This window comes from Natator depressus, chromosome 5 (genome assembly GCF_965152275.1).
Source record: "Natator depressus isolate rNatDep1 chromosome 5, rNatDep2.hap1, whole genome shotgun sequence".
NCBI classification, from domain to species: domain Eukaryota; kingdom Metazoa; phylum Chordata; order Testudines; family Cheloniidae; genus Natator; species Natator depressus.
In genome coordinates, this window is record NC_134238.1 from 97,666,550 (window position 1) to 97,690,514 (window position 23,965).

At 40.5% G+C, this 23,965-nt stretch overlaps 1 protein-coding gene across 1 annotated transcript in view; it reads right to left on the reverse strand.

Moving 5' to 3' along the window:
- Positions 1 to 9,123: 9,123 nt before the first annotated feature.
- Positions 9,124 to 23,965, reverse strand: part of CFAP95 (cilia and flagella associated protein 95) — a 41,701-nt gene continuing 26,859 nt past the window's right edge. The window contains exons 5-6 of the mRNA XM_074954080.1: positions 19,151 to 19,208; positions 9,124 to 9,321 (exon numbers count right to left, since the gene is read on the reverse strand). Coding sequence (XP_074810181.1) covers positions 9,124 to 9,321; positions 19,151 to 19,208 — 256 coding nt within the window. The remainder of the gene's footprint in view (positions 9,322 to 19,150; positions 19,209 to 23,965) is intronic.

Genomic DNA, 23,965 nt, shown 5'->3' on the forward strand with positions numbered 1-23,965 from the left:
TTTAGAGAAGGATCCAAAACAGGAATCAGAAAACCCCAAACTCTGGAAAAGTTTGGATTTGGAGACAGTTTCACTGCTAAAGCCTGTTTGAATTGTTTTATATTTTTCCAAAAAACATACAGAACATATACCAGTATCCTCCAGGTAAGGGCTTATTTCTCAAACGTGCCCCTGGCAAATATGCTTCAATCAGGCCTGCTTTGTTTTCCTGAGGTGGTAGTTTCCGGACACAGAAGCACAATAGAGTGGCAAGCAGGCTACCCCCATGCCAACTTTGCAAGGGTCTGATGCCATGTTCCTCTCTGAAGCAGCTTACTCTGCACCTACATTTCTCAGTTCTTTGTAGTTCTTAGTTTAGAATGCAGTTCATGCCAATCTTGAATGCTGAGAGAGAATCACCAGTGGTTGTTTACATTTAACAGTGTTGACCTCTAGTATATCCATTAAATATAAAGGATCATTCAAACACTAGCATTGTTTCCCAAACACACAAACTGCAAAAGCCATCAGAAAGAAAGAGAGAAAATGTTCTGTCTACATTAATTCACATTTTGTTTCTTTCCTTTCAGTAACAATTTATTTTAATGATACCTTTACACAGTTGATACCCATGGAAATACATATGTCATCCACACATTTACCAAATGAGTTCACTGTGATTAGTGCTACTGTAAGAAATCCCAAATTAATTAATAATGATGAGATGTTTAAAATGAAATGTTACTTTGCTTTTGCTAGGTTCATAATCAGTAGAAGGAAGTAGCTCATGCACAGGGCATATTTGGTGGTAATTGGAAGGATGATACACAGCAACAAAAATGATTAAAAATCTTCAGCTCCAAGTGTTCTGCAGGCTTTGCAGAAGCCAAAACCAATTAGTCTTTTATCTTTCAGGAACAGCCTGGGAAGTGTGATCTTAATTCAAGCTCAGCATGATTTCTGTGCCATTCAGAATAAGAGATGGTGGCAGTGATGGTAAAATGGGAAGCTGCTGATTAAATCTCATTTGAGTTTTAAAAGCTAAATGTTTGGAAAAGTTCCAGTAATTTGAGATAATCACACTTACATCTTTCCAGATTTCACAGAGGCATATTACTGCACCTATGCTTGATATATAAAAGATATATAAAATATCATAATATAAAAGGGCACCATATTGACCTTCAAAGTAGTTTCATATCCCCAGATATATACAGTGATCAACTACTGTGTGTTCTGATTATTAATGGTAAGATTCTTCCTTTTTCTTATGTTACAATGGCAGAAAGAAGCCAAGCGATCAAAAAGAATTCTAAGATGTTTGTGTGAAAAGCCCTAAATGAAATATACAGCATATAACTCTGGGTGAGGGGAGAAAATACTTAAATTTATTCCATTTACTTGTAGAATTTAGTCTAATCTGTCTGGATTTTTAAATCTACTGGGTTAATACCTTCCTGAGAAGCTCTGGATAAAAGAAATGTGGTAGAGGGGAGAAAAAGGGTGGTTTTATTGTTAGATTATGTTTGGAAATATCTGAAAATAAGTCTTAGCTGACATTTGTTAACTTGTTTTATATTATTTTAACATATAATTATGTCCAGTTGTGATGGGTGTGTTATGGTAGGGGTTGGGCAATTGCACCATCTCGTTGAAGCTGTTGGGTGTGATAGCCATCTTCCATTCAGGCTAAATGGGGGAACTAAATGCCCTATTGTTTAGTGATAGGTGAAACCATGGAAAACCATCAGCCAAGGACTAAACTGCATGAAAGCCTGAGTGGTGACTAAGCCATGAGGCCCAAGGAGTTTTCCAGGGGTCAGATAACAAACATAGGGGTGGGGGTTGATTTCATTCTGGGGGAGGGGAATGTGTACGCGCTCACATGTGTGCAAGAAAGAGAGAACAAAGAAGCATAAACATCACAGAAGCATGCAAAGAAAGCAGCAAGAAAGCCTGACTGCCAGCCTGAGAGGCACTTGCAGCATGACCCTTAGAAAAACTAAAAAAGAGCTTTTGGGCAGAGTGCTGGCTAGAAAGAGGCTTGGAATTCTGAGCAAAGAGACTGTCTTTTCATATTTGATTCCTGTGTTCAGGGAAACAGGAGTTTGTACGTTCTTTGTAAATAAACAGGATTGCATCAAAGAAACACCTCCCTGAAAAAGCCTGCAAGACCCTGAATATTAGCTAACTGCTAGAGCCAAAAGGGATAGCCGGTACATATTAAAAGAAAATGAGAAAGAAAACACATTAAAGACCTCCTACAGAAATAACAGTCAGTACAATTGGATAAATAATAAAACTAATAACATTCAAATCAATGTTTACATTTTGCTTGTATGAATACTACCTGTGGTGGTTTTTTGTTTTGTTTTGTTGGTTGCTTTGCTAAAAGTCACAAGCATACAGTACCTTTAATACAAATCTGATTTCTGTGCTACTAGAAATTCACAAGTAGTATGGAATTATGAAACCGAGTCAAAAGTGGATATTGGTGTGAGTGCACTTCTGAGAATGGAAAACAAGATGGCAGTGAATCCCTCCCTACCTGTGTTTGTGTTGGCTCTGGAGATGTGGAGGAAGGTGAGAAATAGGATGGCATCCTGATGGAGAGTTTGCCAGACTCAGAATACAGTAGTATATTCAGAAATAAATGTTTAGCCCTTGTAGAAAGAAGAGGGAAATGTACATTGAAAAGGAAAGGATCCTCAAATCCTACTAAGCAATTCATTTTAAGGGCTACTTTAAGAACTAAAAAACAGAGTTTTCAATAATAAAAGCCTGCTTCTCTGACTACATTTAATATAGTAACGCAGACGACTCAGTTAGCTCCAAGAGTTTCATTTTAATTACTATGTAGAAATAGTACTTGTTATGATATTTGGGCTTCATTCCAGAGTTCATAACTGGGGTGATTATTATAACTTAAATGGCAATTGTATGTAGTTTATACATGGGCTCAGGAATTCTAAGTCGATGTATAATTAGACTACTCTTGGCCTAATCCTAAACTCAGATACATAAATGTGTATCACCCAAATGTGGAACAATCTGAGGCCCACACAGCAGCCAGTAGCTGTTAAACTCTAGCTCTCTGGGAATTTGGCATTCTCCAAAAAATGTATTTGAATAGCAATCTATGACTCTTACATTTGTGCTTGATGGTTCCCAAAATGAAGAAGGATTTAAAAACTGTATCCCAGCTTCTTTCTTTCTATGTGGCAGCACTCGCTGGCTTCAACAACAGTATCCTCCAGAGCAATGAAGGAAACAACCACACCCCAAAAATATTACTTACAAGGGCCAGATTGTAGCCAGCTTCTGCATAGGTGCAAAAGGAGCTTCCAGCTCTTGTAAACCCTATGCAGCAGCCAACCACAGTTATAATCCTTGTGTTCAGACAGTGTAATGACTGCTCCCCAGTAGTGCCCAAAAAGAGGCAGGGAGAAGCTGTGGCCATGATGCTGTGGCTCCTTCCTCACCAGCCAACGGAGTTGGTCAGCCATGAAGAGGAAGACACAATGCACCCACTTATGGGTAGTAGTATAGGGACATACGCCTGTATGCCTGGGAGCTTGTGAAGGCAAAATGCCTCCCAGAATTCTCACAGGAGTGGAGTGGCTCCATGCCGATCCCAATATGGAGCAGTACCTAAAGACATGATGGAATCCTACATCATTAGGGGGGAAAAATCCCTAAGAGAACAATATATGTATCACTGGGAACAACAAGTCTTCACTGAGCTAGACTACCACAGATCCCTAAACAGAAACTTCACTCTGACTGTCTTAACCCAGTAAAACAGGCAAAATACAGGTAGACTCAACAAATACGGGATCAGCTATCACAAAGTGGACACTAAAAGTGGGAAGTACAAAGCATAGAGTGGAAACATAAGGTGAAATCCTGGCCCCTTTGAAGTCAATGGAAGAATTCCTGTTGACTTCAGTGGGGTCATGATTTCATGACTAGAGCAGTATAAAATGTGTCAGAGTAAAATCAAGAGACATTTTCTGCTCCATTTGGCCATGATATTAAGGTGTGATACTTTCTCAAATTATAAGAAATGATAAAAGACTTTTCATCAAAAAACAAAGAAGCAAAACTGTATAGCTCTTGAAAACAGGAAAGAGATAGTAGAAATGGTCTTATGCTATCTAGCAGCCTGCCATTGTATAAGAACCTGATCCAACTCCACTCAAGTCAATGGAAATATGACCAGAGGTAATAAAACCCCAAACACAGGACAGATGCTTGAAGCAAAAGTAGTTCTGGCAGATACTGTACTCATAGTAGGGCTGGTTGAAAAAAATGTTATGAAATTTGTGGTATTTTTTCACATAAATTAACTGAATTTCCCCCATTGTGTGCCCCAATTACAGACTGGGCAAGTAATATGTGGACACATTTCTCAACTATATTTCACAATTTTAAATAATAAAATAATTAATATTTGTTCAGGCTCTGTCTCTTTGATGCTCTGACAAAGTTAGTTATGCCAATCAAATATTATTTATGTGATATGGTTCCTTTCCTTGCAATTCAAACAGGAATTTCAAAATAAGTTTCCTGAATGTAAGGTACTTCATGTATATAGTGAAATAAACATTGCATGTAGCCAATACATCATTTTAACACATCTCACAAGTAATTTAGATTCAAATGCAAATCCAGCATTCAGCAGGTAGACCTGTGACTATCACTGCAGGACCGTGGAACCATAAACTAATCAATAAATGCAATTGGATTGCATTTATCCAGGGATATAGTTTTTCCATCTGTGATAATATCATGGGCAATAATTTTCATTTACTAATCTACATATAATCAAAACAAGCTAGTGTTGTAAGTAAAAATACCCTTTGGGTCAAATTCTGTCCTCTCATAATTCCATTGACTTCAGTGGGGTGATGCCCACAAAGAATTTGGCCCATTTTATTTAACTATTTCTGAACACCCTGTGTGAGATGGAATGGACACAGACTGGAAATTACTTATACAGAATGTGACAGGGACTTGCATCATTTGGTGGCATGTAGCACAATCTGCAGGGAAATGACAGGCATGTCGCATGATACCTTTTCAATGTGTCATGTCAATAGCAGTTGTGTGAGATGCCTATCACTTGGCTGATTTGCTTACTGACATGATACTTAATGCTGACCAGTGCTATTAGGCAATGGATGCAAACTAAACTATATTACTGCTGGTCAGTCAATCAACTGAGACAGGAAGTAAGACATAGCAGCCCTCTTCAAGGCAGAAATATCAATATTTCAGTAAGAGAGATAATTCCATTGAAGCTGATATTCAAGAGGCTCCATGATTTATACCCCTGCTAATTTCCATGATAATTGCCATGACTGATACTTTGGTAACCAGTTAGATGTCTTGAGAATTCACAAGCAAAAATTATTGAGTGAAGCAATAACTGGGGAATTTTTTCAAATGCTCCATCTGTGCACTGCAGAAATGTCTTGTATACTTGTATTTGGGTTGCTTTACAAATAGGTCATCTCTAAGACTCTGCAAGGAATTGGCAGATGGAACTTTGCCTTCTCCAGATTTGTGAAAATGGTGTCTTTTCATTATTAATTATTATTATTATTTTAGTGGAGCAAAACCTCCATAAGAAGTTATTGAAATGCTGGAACATTTCCTCTTTTGCCATTTTAATGAGCATTGAACATCAACGAGTGGATTATATGGAGACATCAATAAAATCAGTGTTGTTCTTCTCTAACATGTAAACATAGATGCTTAAGCTCTGACTCCAACATGTTCCAGCCAATGTCTCAACTTTGTCTGTTTTGCCTGCAGGGATCCTAGGGCCTTTATAAACATCTGCTCTACTGGTTCTTGAGGGAGCTTGCTGACATTTCTTTTCCATGTTCCATGGTAGTGCATGGTGGTCCATTCTAGATGTAGGCCCTCGTCCACATCACCTGTCTTCACTTTACCCTGTGTATTTTTAAGTCTTCTTTCATTCGCGTATTTCCAGTAATACAGTCATTAAAGTTCATATGGAGATGCTGTGAATTTATTAGATGGCCAGTATCCTAGAACTAGTCAGTGAAATTAGAAATACCATCATCTTTTTTTCTGTGTTATTGCTTCAGGAAAGATATTTACACATTAGAATGGGCTTCAACCAATTTATCTGAAGGAGGCCCCCTTTTACTTCTAAGACTTCCTAGTGACTTCCGCTGATCTTAATGAAAAAAATCTTTCAAAAGCATTTTCAAATTTCTTATCTTCTTGATTGGTGTTGTGTTAAGAGTCGATATTGCTTCACTTAATAATAAACCACCAGTGCATAGAAATACAGAATACAGCTATTGCATATGGTTTTGATATCCAAAGCAGTGACGAATATTTGGCTGTGCTGCCTTTAGTTTCAACCTAATATCTACAAAGTAATTTCTAATCTAGATGTGGGTACTTTATCCAAAGCACAGTCATTTGGATACAATATATATTTTATGGGCAGAAAATGTTTGTATTAAATCACTGTATTGCAACAAAAGGACAGCTCTGAACCCCACAAAGCTCTCTATTTATAAGTGATTCCTTTTGATCTATGTGGAATTTCTGAACTGTTCTTAGCCTAATTTTACCTACATTTGCTTTTGTTTTTTCCTGTTCAGTTTATTTCTCTGACAGGCAGCTTTCCTCTGCCTTGTGCCAGTTTGAACATCTGCAGTGCATGAATGGCTCCAGGACAAAGTCTGCTGGGATGCACAGTTTATTTTGGGTACTATTCAGGGCTGATTGTACGTGTGACCCTTTTAATTCATGTCAAATGTACTCCTTGGCTACTTGTGGTACTTGGTCAGTAACCCATGCTTACTGGTATTTGGAGCCATTGCACTAGAAGAATTAGTTTATTCAGTAGAATGCAGGCTGATATTCATGACTAATTTGAACAAACTTGAAATACACAGTATTGTTAACTGAGTATCATGTTTTATTAGAAACTTATGTTCTTTATCTCACGAATTCTGAGATGTCCTAAAGGCATCCTCTAACACCTCCCTGTCTGTCTAATGAAAAATGATACAAAAGGGGGAGAGAAAGAGTCCTCATTTTGCCAAAGGTTTCAAGTGCATATAGAACCACTAGTCACTCATCTACACCCACAAATAGGAAAACAACAGAATTAGGTTCACTGGCTTGTTTCATTAAAATCAACATCAACAAAAGCCATTGTATTTACCAAGGCTGATTTTAATTTCTACCTCAGAGTCAGAGTTAATGAACTGTGTGGAAACAGATTGGCTGTGCAAGATTTACCACACAGAAGGAAAATCCAGTTAAAGTCCTATGGGACTGAAGGCCTTACCTCTCTCTCCACTTCCACAGCTGAACATTTTATTCATTCCCTACTACTACTGAATCTGGAAACTACTCTATTGAACTGTTTTAGTATTAGGATTAATGTCCAATCTCAATCTAAGGACAAATATAGTAGCTAGTTGATGCCGTGATTAAAGTTGCTTTAGACTTTCCATATCAGTGGCACAGCAGGTGGCAATCAGGCTATACAGTCAGGTCAGACATCTCTGCAACATTACACTGAATTTGACATCTCTTTTTTATGATATTGTATTGCAGCATTACTCCTGGCCTTCCTTGCTTCCACCACAAAAGAGAGAGCTTACATCATCTCATCACCAGCAGGTGCCTGGCCTCAGCAGTTTTCATTGCATGCATTTTGTATAACTATCCACTTTGTTTCTAGATTAGGGAACCAATTCTGAAAAGAGGACTGAGGGCCACACGCAAAAAATTCTCACAAACCTGCAGAGTCACATTCATATTTGTCACTGTGCATACAGGTAACTCATTAGTGCATAATAACCATCTGCACACACAGTCACAGTAATTATATGTATAAAGGTCAGTGTGCATTTGAGTGCACACACCTTGTTTTCTAACCCTTTCATCATTCTTGTGGCTCTTCTCTGAACCCTCTCCAATTTATCAACATCCTTCCTGAATTGTGACACCAGAATTCCAGTGCCAAATACAGAAGAAAATAGCCTCTCTGTTCCTACTCAAGATTCCATTTATATGTCCAAGGAGTGCATTAGCCCATTAGGCCAGAGCATTGCACTGGGAGCTGTGATGAGGTGTCTGCCCACACAGGTGCAGAAAGGATTAATCTCAGCAGGGAGCAGTGGAAGTGAAACCTCCGAGCAGCCCTGAGAGGCTGTATGAGGCGCAGCCAATCAGGGAGGAGTTGCAGGGAGCAAACCAAGCTGGGCCTGGCAGGCTCAGATAAGAGGAGCTTCAGGGTAGAGCAGGGTCAGTAGCTGTTTGGAGCTCATGGAGTGAAGGGCTGGGCTCCCAGCAGGTGGAAGAAGTACTAGCACCATGGACAGCTCAGTGCTTGAAGGTCCGGAGGTAAGGGCGGAGTAGGTGCAGAGGCATGGGGAAGAGGCTCTGGGAAAAGTGGTAAGCAGTTCCAAGGAGAGCTGCATGAGGTTGCCATCAACAGAGTCCTTGGATTGGGACCCGGAGTAGTGGGTGGGCCTGGGTTCTCCCCACCACCACCACCACCACCAACACTGGGGAAGTGGCATGATTATTGGACTACAATACTAACCCCCAATAGGGGGAAAACATAGATGGTGACATGGCCAGAGGGCAGAGCCATGAAGAGGACACTATGGTTCCTGAGGCACCAAGAGGGGCTGCAGGCAGATGCAGAGACAGAGTGATGGTATGCAAACCGCGGTCCGGGAGGGTGTCTGCCTTGAGCTAATCCCCAGAGGGACCAGGAGAAGGCACCAGCCAGTAAGTGATGTGCCCCGTGACAGGAGCTCATATCCACCACAACCCCCAAAGCTTTTTCAGAGTCATTGCTTCCCATGATAAACTCTCCCATCAGAGCAACAGTGTTCAGCTAAGATCAGTGTATATATAATCTGTAAAAGCTCCATAAAATGCTTAATCATAAAAAATACTCCATATATAGGAAACCTTCATACAATGTAGGAATAGTGCAACCCAATATAAAGAGATCACTTGCAGAACAATGCATCTACTGTAGCAAGCATTTCAAAAATATTTATTGGAATATTTGGAAAATAGTTAATACATGACATACAATGTGTCTATTTCAGATTCCATTATTACTGCTTAGAAATTATCTTCATGCACATCTGAGGGTATAGGATTAGTTACTGGGAAGACCTTTTGCTTTATATCAGCATTGGCATATATACCACTCTCATCTTGCCATGTGTTGATACCATGTCTTCTATAATCTGCTGTGTCAGTAAACTGAGAGTGACATTTTCTATGAACTATAGAATAACCATCTGGTTGGGCTCCAACCTGTGGATACAAGAGAGATTATAGTAGTTCATTCTTCAGCAAACAGAAATGTTCCAAAACATGCTGCTTGATAACATCTTGCTCATATTATGGTCAAAATTTAACCTGCAAGAAATTAAACCACTTCACAGAATATAATTATATCTCCTAATTAAATGTCTGGCCACAATGTCTGATGCACTGAATTGTGGACCACAGAATACGTATGGTTTAGTGGCCAAGATTGGTGAACTTGGAAGACTGATTTATTTCCTGGCTTCTGGAGATTATTTTTTTTTTGTAATTAAATTAAAAATATTTGTTCTTGTACAATTTTTTCTAAGAAAAGGAAGGTAACATACCTTACATAACTGGAATTCTTTGAGATGTGTGGTCCCTATGGATATTCATTGTGGGTTCTCATGTGCTCCATGCACCTGAGCCTGGAAGATTCTTAACTAGCAGCATCTGTTGGTTCACCTGTGCCCTGTGCCTCCTTGTGCTCCAAACCAAGGGCACAAGTGGTGGCACAGACAAACTGTCTCTGCAGTTCCTACTCTACTGTAAATCAAGTAAATAACTGAGCAGAGGAGAAGGAGGACAGGTCGTGGAATACCAACACAGACCACACATCTTGAAGAACTCCAGTTACCATAAAGATAAGTAACCTTCCTTTCTTCTTCTAATGCTGGTACCTGTAGATACTCACTGTGGGTTACTCACAAGCAGTACTCCTTGAGGAGGATGTAAACCACAGATTGCAGGACTGCCATACCAAAGGATGCTGAAGAAGCCTGGACCAATATGTATTGTCTGGTAAACATGTGCAGTGAGCTCCATGTCACTGCTCTACAGATTTCAACAAAAAGTATGCCTTGCAGAGACTAGTATATGCTCTAGTTGAGGTACAGAGGTAGTGTGTGCTCTAGTTGAGTGGGCCCTCACACCTTGAGGAGGAGCTATGATCATATAATAACACTGCAGGCTGTATTCTACTATCTAATTTTGGAACCTTTGAAATGAAATTTCCTCCCCTTTCATCCACTTGGCAAAGGAGAAGAATAATCTCAAGGATTTTCAAAAGGGCTTCATCCTTTGATGGTAAAAAAGCCAAAGCTCTACAAATAGCCAGGGAGTTGTCTCCTAGCCTCTCTAGTGTCAAGAGGTTTCAGGTAGAATACCGCTAGATGGAGAGTCCAATTCAGGTGGAATGTGGAGGGAACCTTTGCGATGAATTTGGGATGTAACCTTAGGGACACTTTGTTATGGAACACCATGTAGGGAGGGTCTGCCATAAAAGCCACAACTCCCCAACTCTCCTAGCTGAAGTGATTGCTGTTAGGAAGACTAATTTCATAAATACATGAAGAAGGGAACAGGAGGCCAAAGACTCCAATGGTGGATTCACAAGCACCGACAGTAGGAGGTTAAGGTTTCAATTAGGAATTGGCACTGATACTGGAGGCTCTGACAAGACCCCTCAGAAATGTCATGGTCAAAGGGTGGGTATACATCACACAATTATCTGTTGGAGAATGGAAAGCGTTGATTGCTCCCAGGTGCACACACAATGAGCTAATGGATAAACCCAAAGACTTCAGGGAAAGGAGATATTCCAACGGTAGAAATGCCAAAATCCAATGGATGTACATGGCAATGCTGGCACCAGATGAAAAATCTCTTCCACTTGACAGCATAGTATTTTCTCATGGAAGTCTTTCTGCAGTGTCTGAGGATGGATTGGACTTCCTTGCAGCAAGACTTTTCTATGCTTGTCACCCATCCAAAAGCTAAGTTGTGCGGTGGAGGGAGATCAGGCTGGGATGGACAGTTTTGCCTTTGTTCTGAGTTGGAAGGTTCAGCGACACATGGACATCTGGTAGATACTGGTGAACCAAAACTGTCTCAGCCATCAAGAAGCCACTAGGATCACTGTCAATTTGTCCTGCTTGATCTTGTTCAGGACATGATGTAGGAGGGGAACGAGTGGGAATGCATACACTAGTGACTATGACCACTGAAACATGAATGAATCCCCTCTGGAATTGTGCCCTTGAGCAACACAGGAGCAATAGGCCGGACATTTCTTCTTACTGGGATGCAAAGAGGTCCCATGACAGGGAGCTCCACTGACAGAAGACGTTCTGCACCACCAAATTGTGAAGTACCCACTCGCAGTCTCTGTGCAAGTGGTCTCTGCTGAGGCTGTCTGTTATAGTGTTCATTACTCTGGGAAGGTGCACTGCTGAAAGGGTGATCTGGTGTCAGATGCATCAATTCCAGAGCTTGTCTCTTGTTTATGTAGAATACTGCTGTTATGTTGTCTGACATGATGTGAACATATGAAAAGCAGAAACCTTTTGCAAGCCTCATGCACTGCCCAAAGATTGATATGTAACTGGGACTCCTGTTGGGTCCAAGAACCTTGCAACCTTTGGATGTCCAGATGTGCTCCCCAACTTAGGGGGAAGGGGGCGGTCTGTGCTTAGATTCTTTGTAGGTGGAGGGGACACTTAGGGAACCTCTACAAACACAGATTTCTTTTTTTCCCCCACCAGATGAGAAGACAGAACACTCTGAGGGATCATAACTTGACTAAGGTATCTCTATTCAGCACCCACACCATACACAGCCATGCCTGAAGGCAATGAAGATGGAGCCTGGTGAAGAGTGTTTTGTATCTGCAGGCAGCCATGTGTATGAGAAGGACCAGACAGAAATGAGCTGTTTTCTATGGACTCAGTCAGAGTTAGGTGATTTTGGAGGTCCTTGATTGCAAGGCCCTGTCTTTAGGTAAGTAAGCTTTGGGTGAAGTCAAGTCCAGAGTTGCTCCAATCAATTGTATAATCTGCATGATGATTAAACCGGACATTTCTAGGTTCATTTGAAGTCCTACAAATTGCAGGAAACTGAGTATACTGTCCCGTGAGCAGCTAGTCATAGAGGTTAGAGGAAAAACTGGACTGCCCTGGCGATGCAAGTGTGTTGCTACCACAGCGAATTCCTTTGTGAAAACTCTTTGGGATGTCGAGAGGCCAAAAAGAACCCTGTACTTGTAATGTTCTAGTCCCACCAAAAAGCACAGAAAATTCCAGTGAGATGGGTGAATGTCTATATGAAAAGAGACATCCTTCAAACTGAGAACTGCAAACCAGTCACCTTTGTTGAGGAAAGGGATGTTGTGATAATTGGGCCTACAAATTTACCCTAATTGTGATCTCAACTGTAAAAAGTAAATGAAAGTTCATGTCACAATAACCTATAACAAACATTGATGGGGAAAGGGAGACAGACTGAATTAGTCCAAACACAAATGCCTACTGATCTAACTCTAGGACTGTGTGAAGATCATGCTTGGTACACAATAAAAGTGGGAACCAGAAGTCAGTGATGAAAATCAGTGTGTTGGAAACTATTTTGTCCATGAATTAGGCCTAATGAGGGTATGGACTATTCCACCCATCACTCCCTTTCGGGGTCCTTAAAGAAACAGACTTTAGGGAGAAAAACTGACTACTGGAGTGATCTTCACCATCATGGCTGCCACCCCCATCATCTCCTAGGACCCCGGGTCCTACATCATGATCTTGAGAGATGTTCTGTCCTGACCAGGCCAGATAGAGGAACCCACTACCACTTCTGGATCCCAAAACACCACCTGGGATGAAAAAGGATTGAACTTTAACAACAGCAGCAACAGCAACTCCAGCCCATTTCAACTAACTTCTTATTTTTCCCCAAAAGGATAGTTATTACAATCTTTAATATAATCTAACAGACTGTCAGACAAGGGAGGGTTTTCCTTCTAAAAATGCTCTCCAGCTATCAGGGAAAATGAAAAGGGAATGTAAATGTTTCTTTATAAATGTAGAAAACATAGCAAATGATACAAATATATTTAATTATAATTAAGAAAGCTTTTCTGCTCCCTTTAATCAACAAAAAGCTTTCAAAAAGAGTGTAAATACTTGTCAAAGATCCTACCAAGTACCCTGTTCCAGCTGCCCACCAGGACTGCTGTAATGGGAATCCAAGCCTTTGCTACTCTGGATCCCTGGGGTGTTTCAAGCTCCAAATGCTTCAGCAGGCTCCAGTACTGATTCCTCTCTAGACTTCTCTGGCACATTTCCTGGGCACTGACTTGCAGTCTGTTAACCTTTCTAGGAAATGGGGCTTCTCAGCCCACTGCTCTGGGCCCCAGGAACAGCACTGAATGATCCCTGAGATATCCTGGTAACTCAAAACACCCCCTTTTCCCAGAATTCAACCCAAAGGAGTGAAGGTTCTGGTTTACAGTTTAATAACTCTCTCTCAGGGCATGAAGTACGTGTGAAGCAGTCAATAAACAGACTGTACAGAGTATAACACCTTTATGCACAGGTGCCAGCTTCCTCATTTCTCCAGGGGTGCTTGACCCCTGCTCGGTCCCAGGTCCTGCCCCCACTCCACCCCTTCCAAGGCCCCACCCCTTATCACACCCATTCTGCCTCCACCCCAGTGGCTCCTGCACACCACTGAACAGCTGACAGCAGTGGGCGGGAGGCCCTGGGAGGGAGGGGGAGATGCTGATCGGCAGTGCCACCAGCAGGTGGGAGGCACTAGGGGGAAGGGAGAGGATCTGATCTGTGGGGCCGCCGGTGGCTACTGAACACCCACTATTTTTTTTTCCATGGGTGCTCCAGCCCTGGAGCACTGACAGAGTCTGCGCCTATGGCTTTATGTTCTTTTATACTTAATTGTGTCATGCAGTGGAGAGTATGGATCATACAAAAGAATGAACAGATGACACCACAAATAACCCTCACTTTCTAGTCCACTCTGGCTTTGTGAGTCCTTGGGAAACCAGATGGATCAAGGCAGGCAGAGTTCCCATTAAATGCAAGCTAGTGCATACTAGCTGGTCTCTCCCTCATGCTTCTGTGACATTGCTCACTCCTGCCCCACCCTTCTTCTTTCTGCCTCACTCCCCCTATTCCTGTGTATTTCTTTATTTAAAACTCCTTGTGGTCAGCTGGTCTCTTTTGTTCTACTCCTGGTAACTTTCCATTGCTGCTACCTTCCTGCCTCCTTTCTGGAGTCAGCTAAAACTGTTTTCTAAGGATGCAGCTCATCCACTGTCCCAGACGTTTGCACCTGAATCAGGTCTTTAAGTCATAAGCACCTTTGTATTGTATTGATCTGGTGCATACATGCTACAGGGCCTGTCAGCAATGGTGGACCGACACACATATAAGCACTCAAGACACAACAAATTTTCATAACACAACTTCACAATATCAATCAAAATTCATAAGCGGTACAGATATTGCCTCACTATCACATACCATTCTACTGTAGGTTAATATGTTCTTGGCAAATACAGTAATGCAAACTGTCATATATCTAATGAAAGAAAAATGGCCAGTTAAGCATGGCCAACATCCTAAGGGTGATCTATCAAAACACTCAGTCAGTCAAATGACAATTGACCTTTGTGTGCAAACACTTTACAGAATAAGTTATGCCATTTAAAGAGTATATGGCCAGGATTCTCATCCTACCAAAGCACACAAAGTAAGGCATCCAGACCATAACATGAACCCTCTTTTTCTTCCCCAAGTTAAGTACTCCATTAAACTTTCCATTTTTGGTGCACAAAAACAGAAATTTTACCTTAATTTTTATTTATATTAGTATGTGATTTCTATCACTTCCAAGTGAAAAGTTTCTACATTTATTATAAATATATGTTGCAAAGTAGTTTCCAATGATAATAAAATGCAAACAAGCTAAATTACTTGTCTATGGGCTTGCTCCTACTTCTCAATGGGTCAATGAGAGTTTTGCCATTCACTTCAGTGGGAACAGGTTCATTTATGTGTCATTTATTCTGTTTGTTTTTTGTTCCCCTTCTGCCTTCCTCTGAAGCACCAGAGATAGCCACAGCTGGAGCTGGAACACCAGATGGGGTGGGCTGGTGCTTTAAGGTGGTACAGAGAATTTTCTTTCTCTGATGCTCTGTTGGTGAGTCTTGCCCACATTCTCATGGTCAAAACTGATTGTCATTTTTGGAGTCAGGAAGGAATTTTCCTCCAAGTCAGATTAGCAGGGACCTTGGGGCTTTTCACATTTCTCTGCAGCCTGGAGCATGGGTCACTTGCTAGAATCCTCTGGGTCAGTCTCAAGAAAACAATTGTCTCCAATTGCAGGAGCCTCCAGCACTGGTGCATCTTGGTCCCTCCTGGTCTCTGCCTGTGGTACACAATAGGTTTAGACTCCTGAGGGTTATAAATACTTTACTTCAGGTTATTGGGTTCAATGCAGGAAGAAGTGGGTGAGGTTTGATGGCCTGTGGCATGCTCGATGTCAGACTAGGTGATCTGATGGTCTCTTCTGGCCTTGAACTCCATGCCTCCATGATTATGATTTATACTTATCCTTTTCCTATTGAACCCATAAGATATTATTGAAATTGTTTTGTTGTGAATACTGTATATTCTTTCCCGATTTCAATTTTTCACATTGTTTGGACATGATGTGCTAAGCAAAATATCATAGAATTTCAACAAATTTGTCCCTTAGACCAGAACAAACAAGCAAAAACAGAAGTCTTTCAGGATCTTATGCTTGGCCTGTGATAAAAAGAAACTTTTCCCGGTATTTATAGTAAATTTTTGTTCAAAGATGGGAAAGTTCTGCTGTAAATAGTCCCTGTTTATACTAGTTTCTTTCCTATAACATTTCTCACTGCTGTTATCGCTGGCTGAGCTGCAATCTAGTGTAGACAGAACTTCAGGCAACCACTGGCATTTTAACCACTGGGTTGTCTGACCAGCTAAACATACTGACAGACCAGGACTGGGAGGTACAGAGGATCTGCAAAATGTCTTAGTCAATAAGAGTTGCAGGTGTTCAGTGCTTCTGAAAAACTCAGAAAATTATTTAGGTGCTTAAATATAGATTCCAAAGACCCCCTTTTTTTCTTTTCTTTTTTTTCAAATCTGGGCCCTAAATAGCTGTGATATGCATTTCATTCAATTACTGTGGTTGCTGTGATGCATTGCAAAGTCATGCAATGATGTGGTATTGCATCATCTTATGGTGACAGGATGCAATAGGGGGAAGAGAATGGGGTTGAGAGGCGAGGAGGTGTCTAAAAGTTAATCAAGTCCCAAAGTAGGCCCCTAACCACTCAAACACAAGTATGTATGTATGTATGTAAACATGGACAATGTGTGGAGCTGTAGGGGAGGAGGGTACCTCTCTGGTGCTACCCTCCCACATTCCTATGAATATCATCATTTAGGAGATGACTAGATCAAGACAGAGAACCTGTATTGATTTAAAAACAACAAATAAAAAGAGATGGCTTAGGGTCCTTCCTTAGAAAATTTTTGAAACACTTGATGCAATTCCTTGCATTATAGAAGATTTTAAACTTGCCAGAGGAAAGTTGTGTTTTATTAAACTATCAACCAACATACACCAAAGCTGCCAAATCCAACACACCCCACCAGATAAAAGCAGAGCAATGTGACACTCTTGGTTCACGCAGGGCAGTAAGTGGGTAAGTTGACAGCTGTCTTGCACCTCTGAGTGCCTTAATGCAATGCTATGCTTCTGTGTCTGACAGCTCTGACACCAACAGCAAGCATACAAGCAGGCAGGTCACACCCTAGTTTCCACCATACAGTTACTCTTTGCAGCGTGACCTCAACAACCCTTCAGCCCCAAGTTCTCCCTCCACAATGTCTTTCTCCACAGTTGTCAGCACCTCTTACTGTAGCACCCACAAAATCTTATTTCACTGCTCCTTTAAAGACAGTACAGTGAAGCTTATTAACTAAACTTAGTTAACTTATTAACTTAACGCTCCACTTCAGTCAAAGCACTGAGCTGCATAATGGTAAAAGTAAAACAAGTTTATTAAAAAAGGGACATAGGTTTAAGTGATACCAAGAAAAGGAATAAGAATAGAAATGGCTACAAACAACAGTAAAAATATTTTTCTAAGACAAAAACTCAACAAACGAGTCTTTTGTTCAAAGAAGGTTTTCTCCCCACAGTCATTCTCCCAGCATGGCTGGCCCATTCTTTAGCCAGGACCCAACACACAGAGCTCAAAGTACTTTGTTTCTCTGACTCCTTTGGTGAAGGATAACTTAGATGGCTCTCTCCCCTTCTTTGATAGTAAAGTAAATCTTTCAAATGTATTCATTGAAAAATAAGCCCAAAGTTTCTCTGTCCTCCTTGGCTGTAAATGTCATGCTGTCTTCCCCACTGCTTGTTACCTTTGTTTACCTTATATGTAAATGTACCGTCACTGTCTCTGCCTGATGACCAGGCTGGTCAAATAGAAACACGTATTCCTTTGTCTAGGGCAGACTGGGTTTATGCATTGCTTGGCAAACAAACACAATTCTAGCACATATTTATAACTCTTTGTACATACCCCATCTGTACATCATGCAATGATTTTGGTACCAGTTTGTATATGATTTTTCCATGACACCTTTTAGATACAGATTATGACAACAGTGTGTTAATGTAGAGAGTATGTCAGGCCTAACAAGAATTGCTGAAACAATGCTGAATCAAGCTTCCTCCTTACACCATGTCACCCAAGGGACCAGACAGAGCCATTTTGTTGCTCCTGGGCTTTTTTTCTCTGGGGTCAGGAGTGCTGAAATAGTATCTCTTCTTCTATCCCATTGAAGCTTTCAGTGAGATTCCTTATTCCTCCCCCTCTTTCCCTGAAGAGAAGGCAAAGCTGTTAAGAGGACTCATCTTCATGTAAAAGAGGCTATTAAGGGACACATCTTCTCTCCTCAGATGTTGTTCCACATATTGGGGGGAAGACTAGAAGCCCCAGAAACTCCACAGCCAGGTGTCAGAACCTTCTGCTGCTCTTATTTTAGATTCCCATGGATGGCGAGTCCTCAATTCACCAGTCAGTGAGATGGAGCAATCAGCACTCCCTCATGTTCCCTCCTCATTTTAACCTCTACCTTTTATTTCTGGAAGTGGTCCCCTCTCAGTCAATGCTGAGGTACTTTGCTAGGCCAGTGTCTGAGAGCTTACACATATATATGCTGCACCTTTTATACAAACACCGGACTTCAGACTCCATGTCTGACAGGCAAGCATCTTTCATGAACAATGTATTCAGATTACAATAAAAATTTGTTTAAAAATACGGAGGAGTCTCTAAGAGGGTACAGTAATCAATTCCATGCTCAAAAAAAAAAAAAAAAAAAAAAGCAGCTTTCCCAAAACCTTTGGTTTTCCCTCCAAAAACTGTTATTCCTTTAAGTTTTTATTTTATTTTAATTATTATTTAATTCCAGTTTTGTATTTGTTACAGTACACACAATAACACAATTCTTTCACTCCTTGTATCAAGAGAACACTGATACTCATGCATGTGGTGGTGAAAAAAGAAGATATACAGAAATGAATTCTTTAAGCTTTTATCATGCTGAAGCATCAATAAGTTTAATCAAAGATGGAAAGAAAGTTATAAATATCTTATTTTCCACAAAACACTGAACTTGTGTGGTAGATAACCAAGAAAGGACAGAAAATAGCTGTGGAGGGAAATCTTAAATAAACAGTTTGCTAGCAAGTTATAAGCAAATGAAGAACTGTGTCCCTGTAGTATATAAACTTAAAAATAAATTATAGCTGTTATAACGGTCTCACTTAATTACTGACTCCCATAGTTATATTGCTAATGGCTCTAGGCAAATATGAACAAATCAACATTTCAAAAGCAGCCTCTTCTTTTCCCAAGGTTAATTAAATACTCTCGATATGAAGCTACATGTAAAACATCACTGTAAAATAGCACTTTTCTTCTCCATATACTTACATATGGCGTATAATCATATGGAGGAACATAGTCTATACGGTATGTTGTATCCAGATACCTACGATGCACAAAACAAAAAAGTAAGGTATACGGTATCACAAATACCTTTTCATTAAGGTCAGTTTATTTTATAGATAATGGAAACATTAGGATAACAACCATTTTTAGAAGTGCAGTTAACTGTTTAAAGTCTTGTCAAATCTGGTCACAACAAATTAGTCCAAAAAGACTGTCCTTCACTTCGTGAATAAGGTTGACTGAGCAAATGTACGCTGCAATTTACTTCCCTCTTTCTACTTGGAAAAAAGGAAATTTCAGGTCAGAATCCAGAGGCAGACTATTTTTATATTAATTTAACTGGGAGCAGTCCTTATACTGAGCCATATAGTGCTACATTTTCAGATATGAGTGTGCAAAAATTCACCAACCTATTTGTATACACTCAGCCTATATAAACAAGTACTGAGAAGTGCACACAGAGTTAGAGCTTTGCATGCATACACTGATGTGTATGCACAGCCCTCCATTTTCACTTTTAAGTACTTACACCTATAAGCTGGGCACATACATGTCTGAAAATATGGCCTGATATCTTCCTTTGTAAGATATTGTAACTGTAATACAAAATCTTTCTCTATTATAGCTTGAATTAAAAGGACATCCTTCGTTTCATAAGAGATATGTAAGTTAGGAAACAGTAGAGAGGTTAACCATAGGTATCATTCACAAGAGCAAAGTGGAGCAATTCCTACTACAACCTTCCAATTCAAAGTTTAAATCAGCATTTTTTCCTACAGTTGAACTATGTTTATGTGCTGTAGCCTGTAGGATTATCAGTGCTGTTAGAATAACTGAGCATTTTCCACCCACTGTCTGTCTGCCAGGTGCAGTGCTAATGCACCCCAGACTTTGTTCCTGTCAGTTCAAAGGAAGGAGCACTCACCTTAAAGTACAATGGGGGAGAAATTATCAGCAGACTTATAGGTAGATAAGCAGCAGAAAATAAATATGTTCAGGACATAGCACTTGTTCTGTAACATAGGAGATTCAGCTGCACAGAGTTTAGGCAGGTATTTAACTATTTAGGTACTATATCCAGCAAAGTGGAACCCTCCAGACCATGCTCAGAGGAGTCTTATAATGAGAAGAGAAGGGCTCTATATACAATTCTTGTAAGGTCTCTGGTGGTATATGGAAAGTGGTTAGAGAGTGCTAGATCAGTGTAAAAAAGCTGTAGGATCTTTTCAGGTGGCTGTCAATGCATTTTTCTAGGACAGGAGTTCTCAAACTGGGGGTCGCGACCCCTTGAGGGGTCACAAGGTTATTACATCAGGGTCACGAGCACATGCATGAAACCGAGAACAACTGCTAAAATAAATATATAATTTAAATCTAGCGTTTCAGAAAATTACACACACCTTTCCATCACAATGTAGTGTATTTACTTCAAAAAGTATTGTAAATGTATAATGCAGCGATCCTTGCTCCTAAACAAAATATATATTTGGTATCATAACCACTTTAAGGAAATTGGACTCTGGTGATTGTAGTATAGTGCACGCAGGTTTGTTGTCTTGAGACTGAAAAGGTGGGACTGAGACAACATTAGAAAGCTTGATTGTTCAGCAGCTGAAGAGCTGTATTACACCGCAGACAAATCAGAACACTGAGATTGGCAACAACAAAAAAAGCAAATCTATAATTTAACAGTCAGACATACTGGTCGGGTGGTGCTGGGCCACCCCAAAATTTGCCTTAGCCCCCCTGTAGCCACCCCTCCCAGTGCAAAGGTCAAGTGTGATACAGGGAGTAAGGGTGGCATGGTATAGCATTACCACCCTTATTTCTGCAGTTCTGCGCTGCTCCTGGTGGCGGCACCTCCTTCAGAGCTGACCAGACCACTTTCTGGTCACCCAGCTCTGAAGGCAGTGCCAGTGCCAGCAGCAGCACAGAAATAAGAATAGCAATGGGACACTAAGTCTGCTGTGAAAAGTAATACTGACAGAGTTTCTTCACACCCCTCCCCCAATATTAAAAAATAACTTTTCTGATTATAACAATCATTTGATAAAAATGTGTTTTAGATTTAATTTAAAAACAGTGAGTAAAGGTAAATTCATTTTAAACAATAGGGTTATAAATTTAGCATTTAAAATAGTGTTAAATATAAAAAAATGTGTTTTTAATTTATAAGGGGTTGGGGTTGCACTCAGGCTTGCTGTTTGAAACCAGGCTTCCCTGGTTCTTGTCATGCAGACAGAAAGCAGAAGACCGGAAGTCCGAAGTGCAGGCAATGCAACGTTTATTGGGGTTAGTTTCAAGCAAGCATATCCATTGCTCTATACGCTGACACAGTCTGTTTCCCAGTGTTCCGTTCCAGCTCTGACACTGCACAGCCTTGTCTGTGTCCCTATCCCCCATTCCCACCTCCTCCTCCTTAGCAGGCCCAAATACCTGCAGTGCACGCCCTAGTCACGCCCCTTACAACTTATGGTCATGTTCCGTTTTGGAGGACAGGAAGTCTGGGGTCTTTATCCCACCTCTTTTGTATCCCACGGGAGGGGTAAGGAGTGAGGTTGTGTTCTGGCCAAGGCCAGGCCTTTCTTTGGTTTTTAGGGTATCTTATGCCTCCTCCCCAACCCCCTTAACCCTTCTAACTGGTTGCTTGACTTTGGCTTGAGAGAGGAGCCAGGCAGCCTTCCAGTGTCTGCTCATATATTACACTCCCACCATACCCTGTAACACTTTACCGCTATCCCTTATCTTTTCTCATTGTACTAAAAGCCCCATCTGCTTGTGGGAAATGCTACACACAGTGTCTTTGTTCATTGCTCTTCACACATATTAGTATAAGATATAAGAGTATCAAAAAATCAAACCCAATATTTTATCTCAGGCTGACAAACAAGCCTATATACTAACTGGGGTTGCCAATACAAAAAGTTTCAGAATCACTGGTCTGGGGATCCCAATGATTAATGTTGCCTTGTGTCCAGACTGAGGACTTGCCTCACAATTAGTCATCAGAGAGTTACCTGGGAATAGTAACCCAGATCTTTCCTCTGTCCGTCACCTATTTGTGCAGTTAAGAGCAGACAGCCAAGAGAGTGAAATAGAAGTTTAGTGCTGTCCAAATACTGTTGGTCAGTTTCTGGATGGCAGAGTGCAGGCTCATATATCTTTTAATTTAAATGAAGCGCCTCCAACAGCTTGGAGGACGAAAGGCATGTCAGCTTTAATAATTTGGTGGCGTTACGGCAATAGACGGAGGGGTCTCTAGAGGTAGAATCCCTGAAGACAGGTCAGGGACCTTGCCTTCTACATACAGTCTTCAACCAGAGTCAGGTACAGTTCAGTCTAGCTATTGCATGAGGCAACTAGACAGAGATTAAAAAAAAGGAGAAAGGTCCAGTTTACTAGCTAAGCTACATCACTAAACAGCATCTATGGAAGACTGACTCATAATATTTAAATGCATGTTGCTGGATAGGACAAAGGCAATGGGAAAAATGTTAGCCTTAAGTGATGTAGCAGAGAAGATTTTAACTCTGGTGGGATGGAAAATTCATAATGAGTGATTTATTCAGTTTGGACATTGTGATTGGATTAATTGGTTTAGTGATAATTTTGGTTCAGTCTTTAGTAAACAGTGGTTTGTATTTCAGATTCCACAACAGGGTTCTTTGCTAAAAATGAGCAAGGCCTGAACTCAAATCTCCAAAAGTATAAGTGCTAAATTGCACTTGTACATGTTTAATTTTGATACACAACTACTGCAATTTCTACATATTTGTATAAAATGGGCTTATTCAAACGTAAAAGCACATTTTAGAATGAGCACTTTTGAAGATTTAGCACTGGCTGATTTCTCTTCTTGATGGAAAATGGTCTTTTAAAATTATGCCTAAAAACTGACAGGAAAATGTGATACTTATGTTAAGTGGCCAAACAAATTACATTTAGCTCCTGTCCTGCCCATCCCTGGCCTTCAGTAACTATACATTTCAAAGACATAGTCCAAAGACTACTTTTCCATTTTCTCCTACTTACTTGAAGGACACTTTGGGCTCTATAAATAAAATAAAGACTGCAACATCCTTTGATCATCCTCACCAAACATTATGTGTTGGTCTTAAAGTATACCCTCTCTGAAGATCCTACTCCAAGGCAATGACTAACTTTTTGAAATGGGTTCAAAGCTATCATCAAAAGCAGATGGTCCAGTTAAAATGAACCCCTTAGACTATGTAGCTTTTAAGAAGGAATCTGTACGGTAAATATCAAGTTTGTGGATTTGGCTAGCTTACCCACCATTATATTCAACAGGGCTATCATTGCCTCAATTTTTTATTTCCTTTTCTTCTATTTAAAAATATATATACCAGCAGCTGCACAGCTACTCTTTTTGTTTTGCACTTAAAAGAAAATTGTGTCCATTTTGCTCAAACCAGCAATACACAAGTTTGTTGAGAGAGAATCACTTCTCATCATGAATAAACTGATATGTATTTGAATAACCCACAGGCAAGGCAAAGCAATGCAGGAAATTCAACAAGATGTAACTCACAAAGTTCCTGACTTATTTTTAATGGGGAGGGTCTTATGGGTCCACAGAGGGGACATGGCCTTGCAACCACGTGAGTTTACAGAGATCAGCAACGAAATCTTGGGTATCTCCAGGCCTCATGTGGAGTACGGGCCTCTGCACTATACCCTGTTCCCTCAACATGAAACCTGGAAACACAGATCCCTCAGATTATTGCTATTTGTATTGCAGTAGCATGTAGGAGCTCCAGTCATGGATCATAACCTATT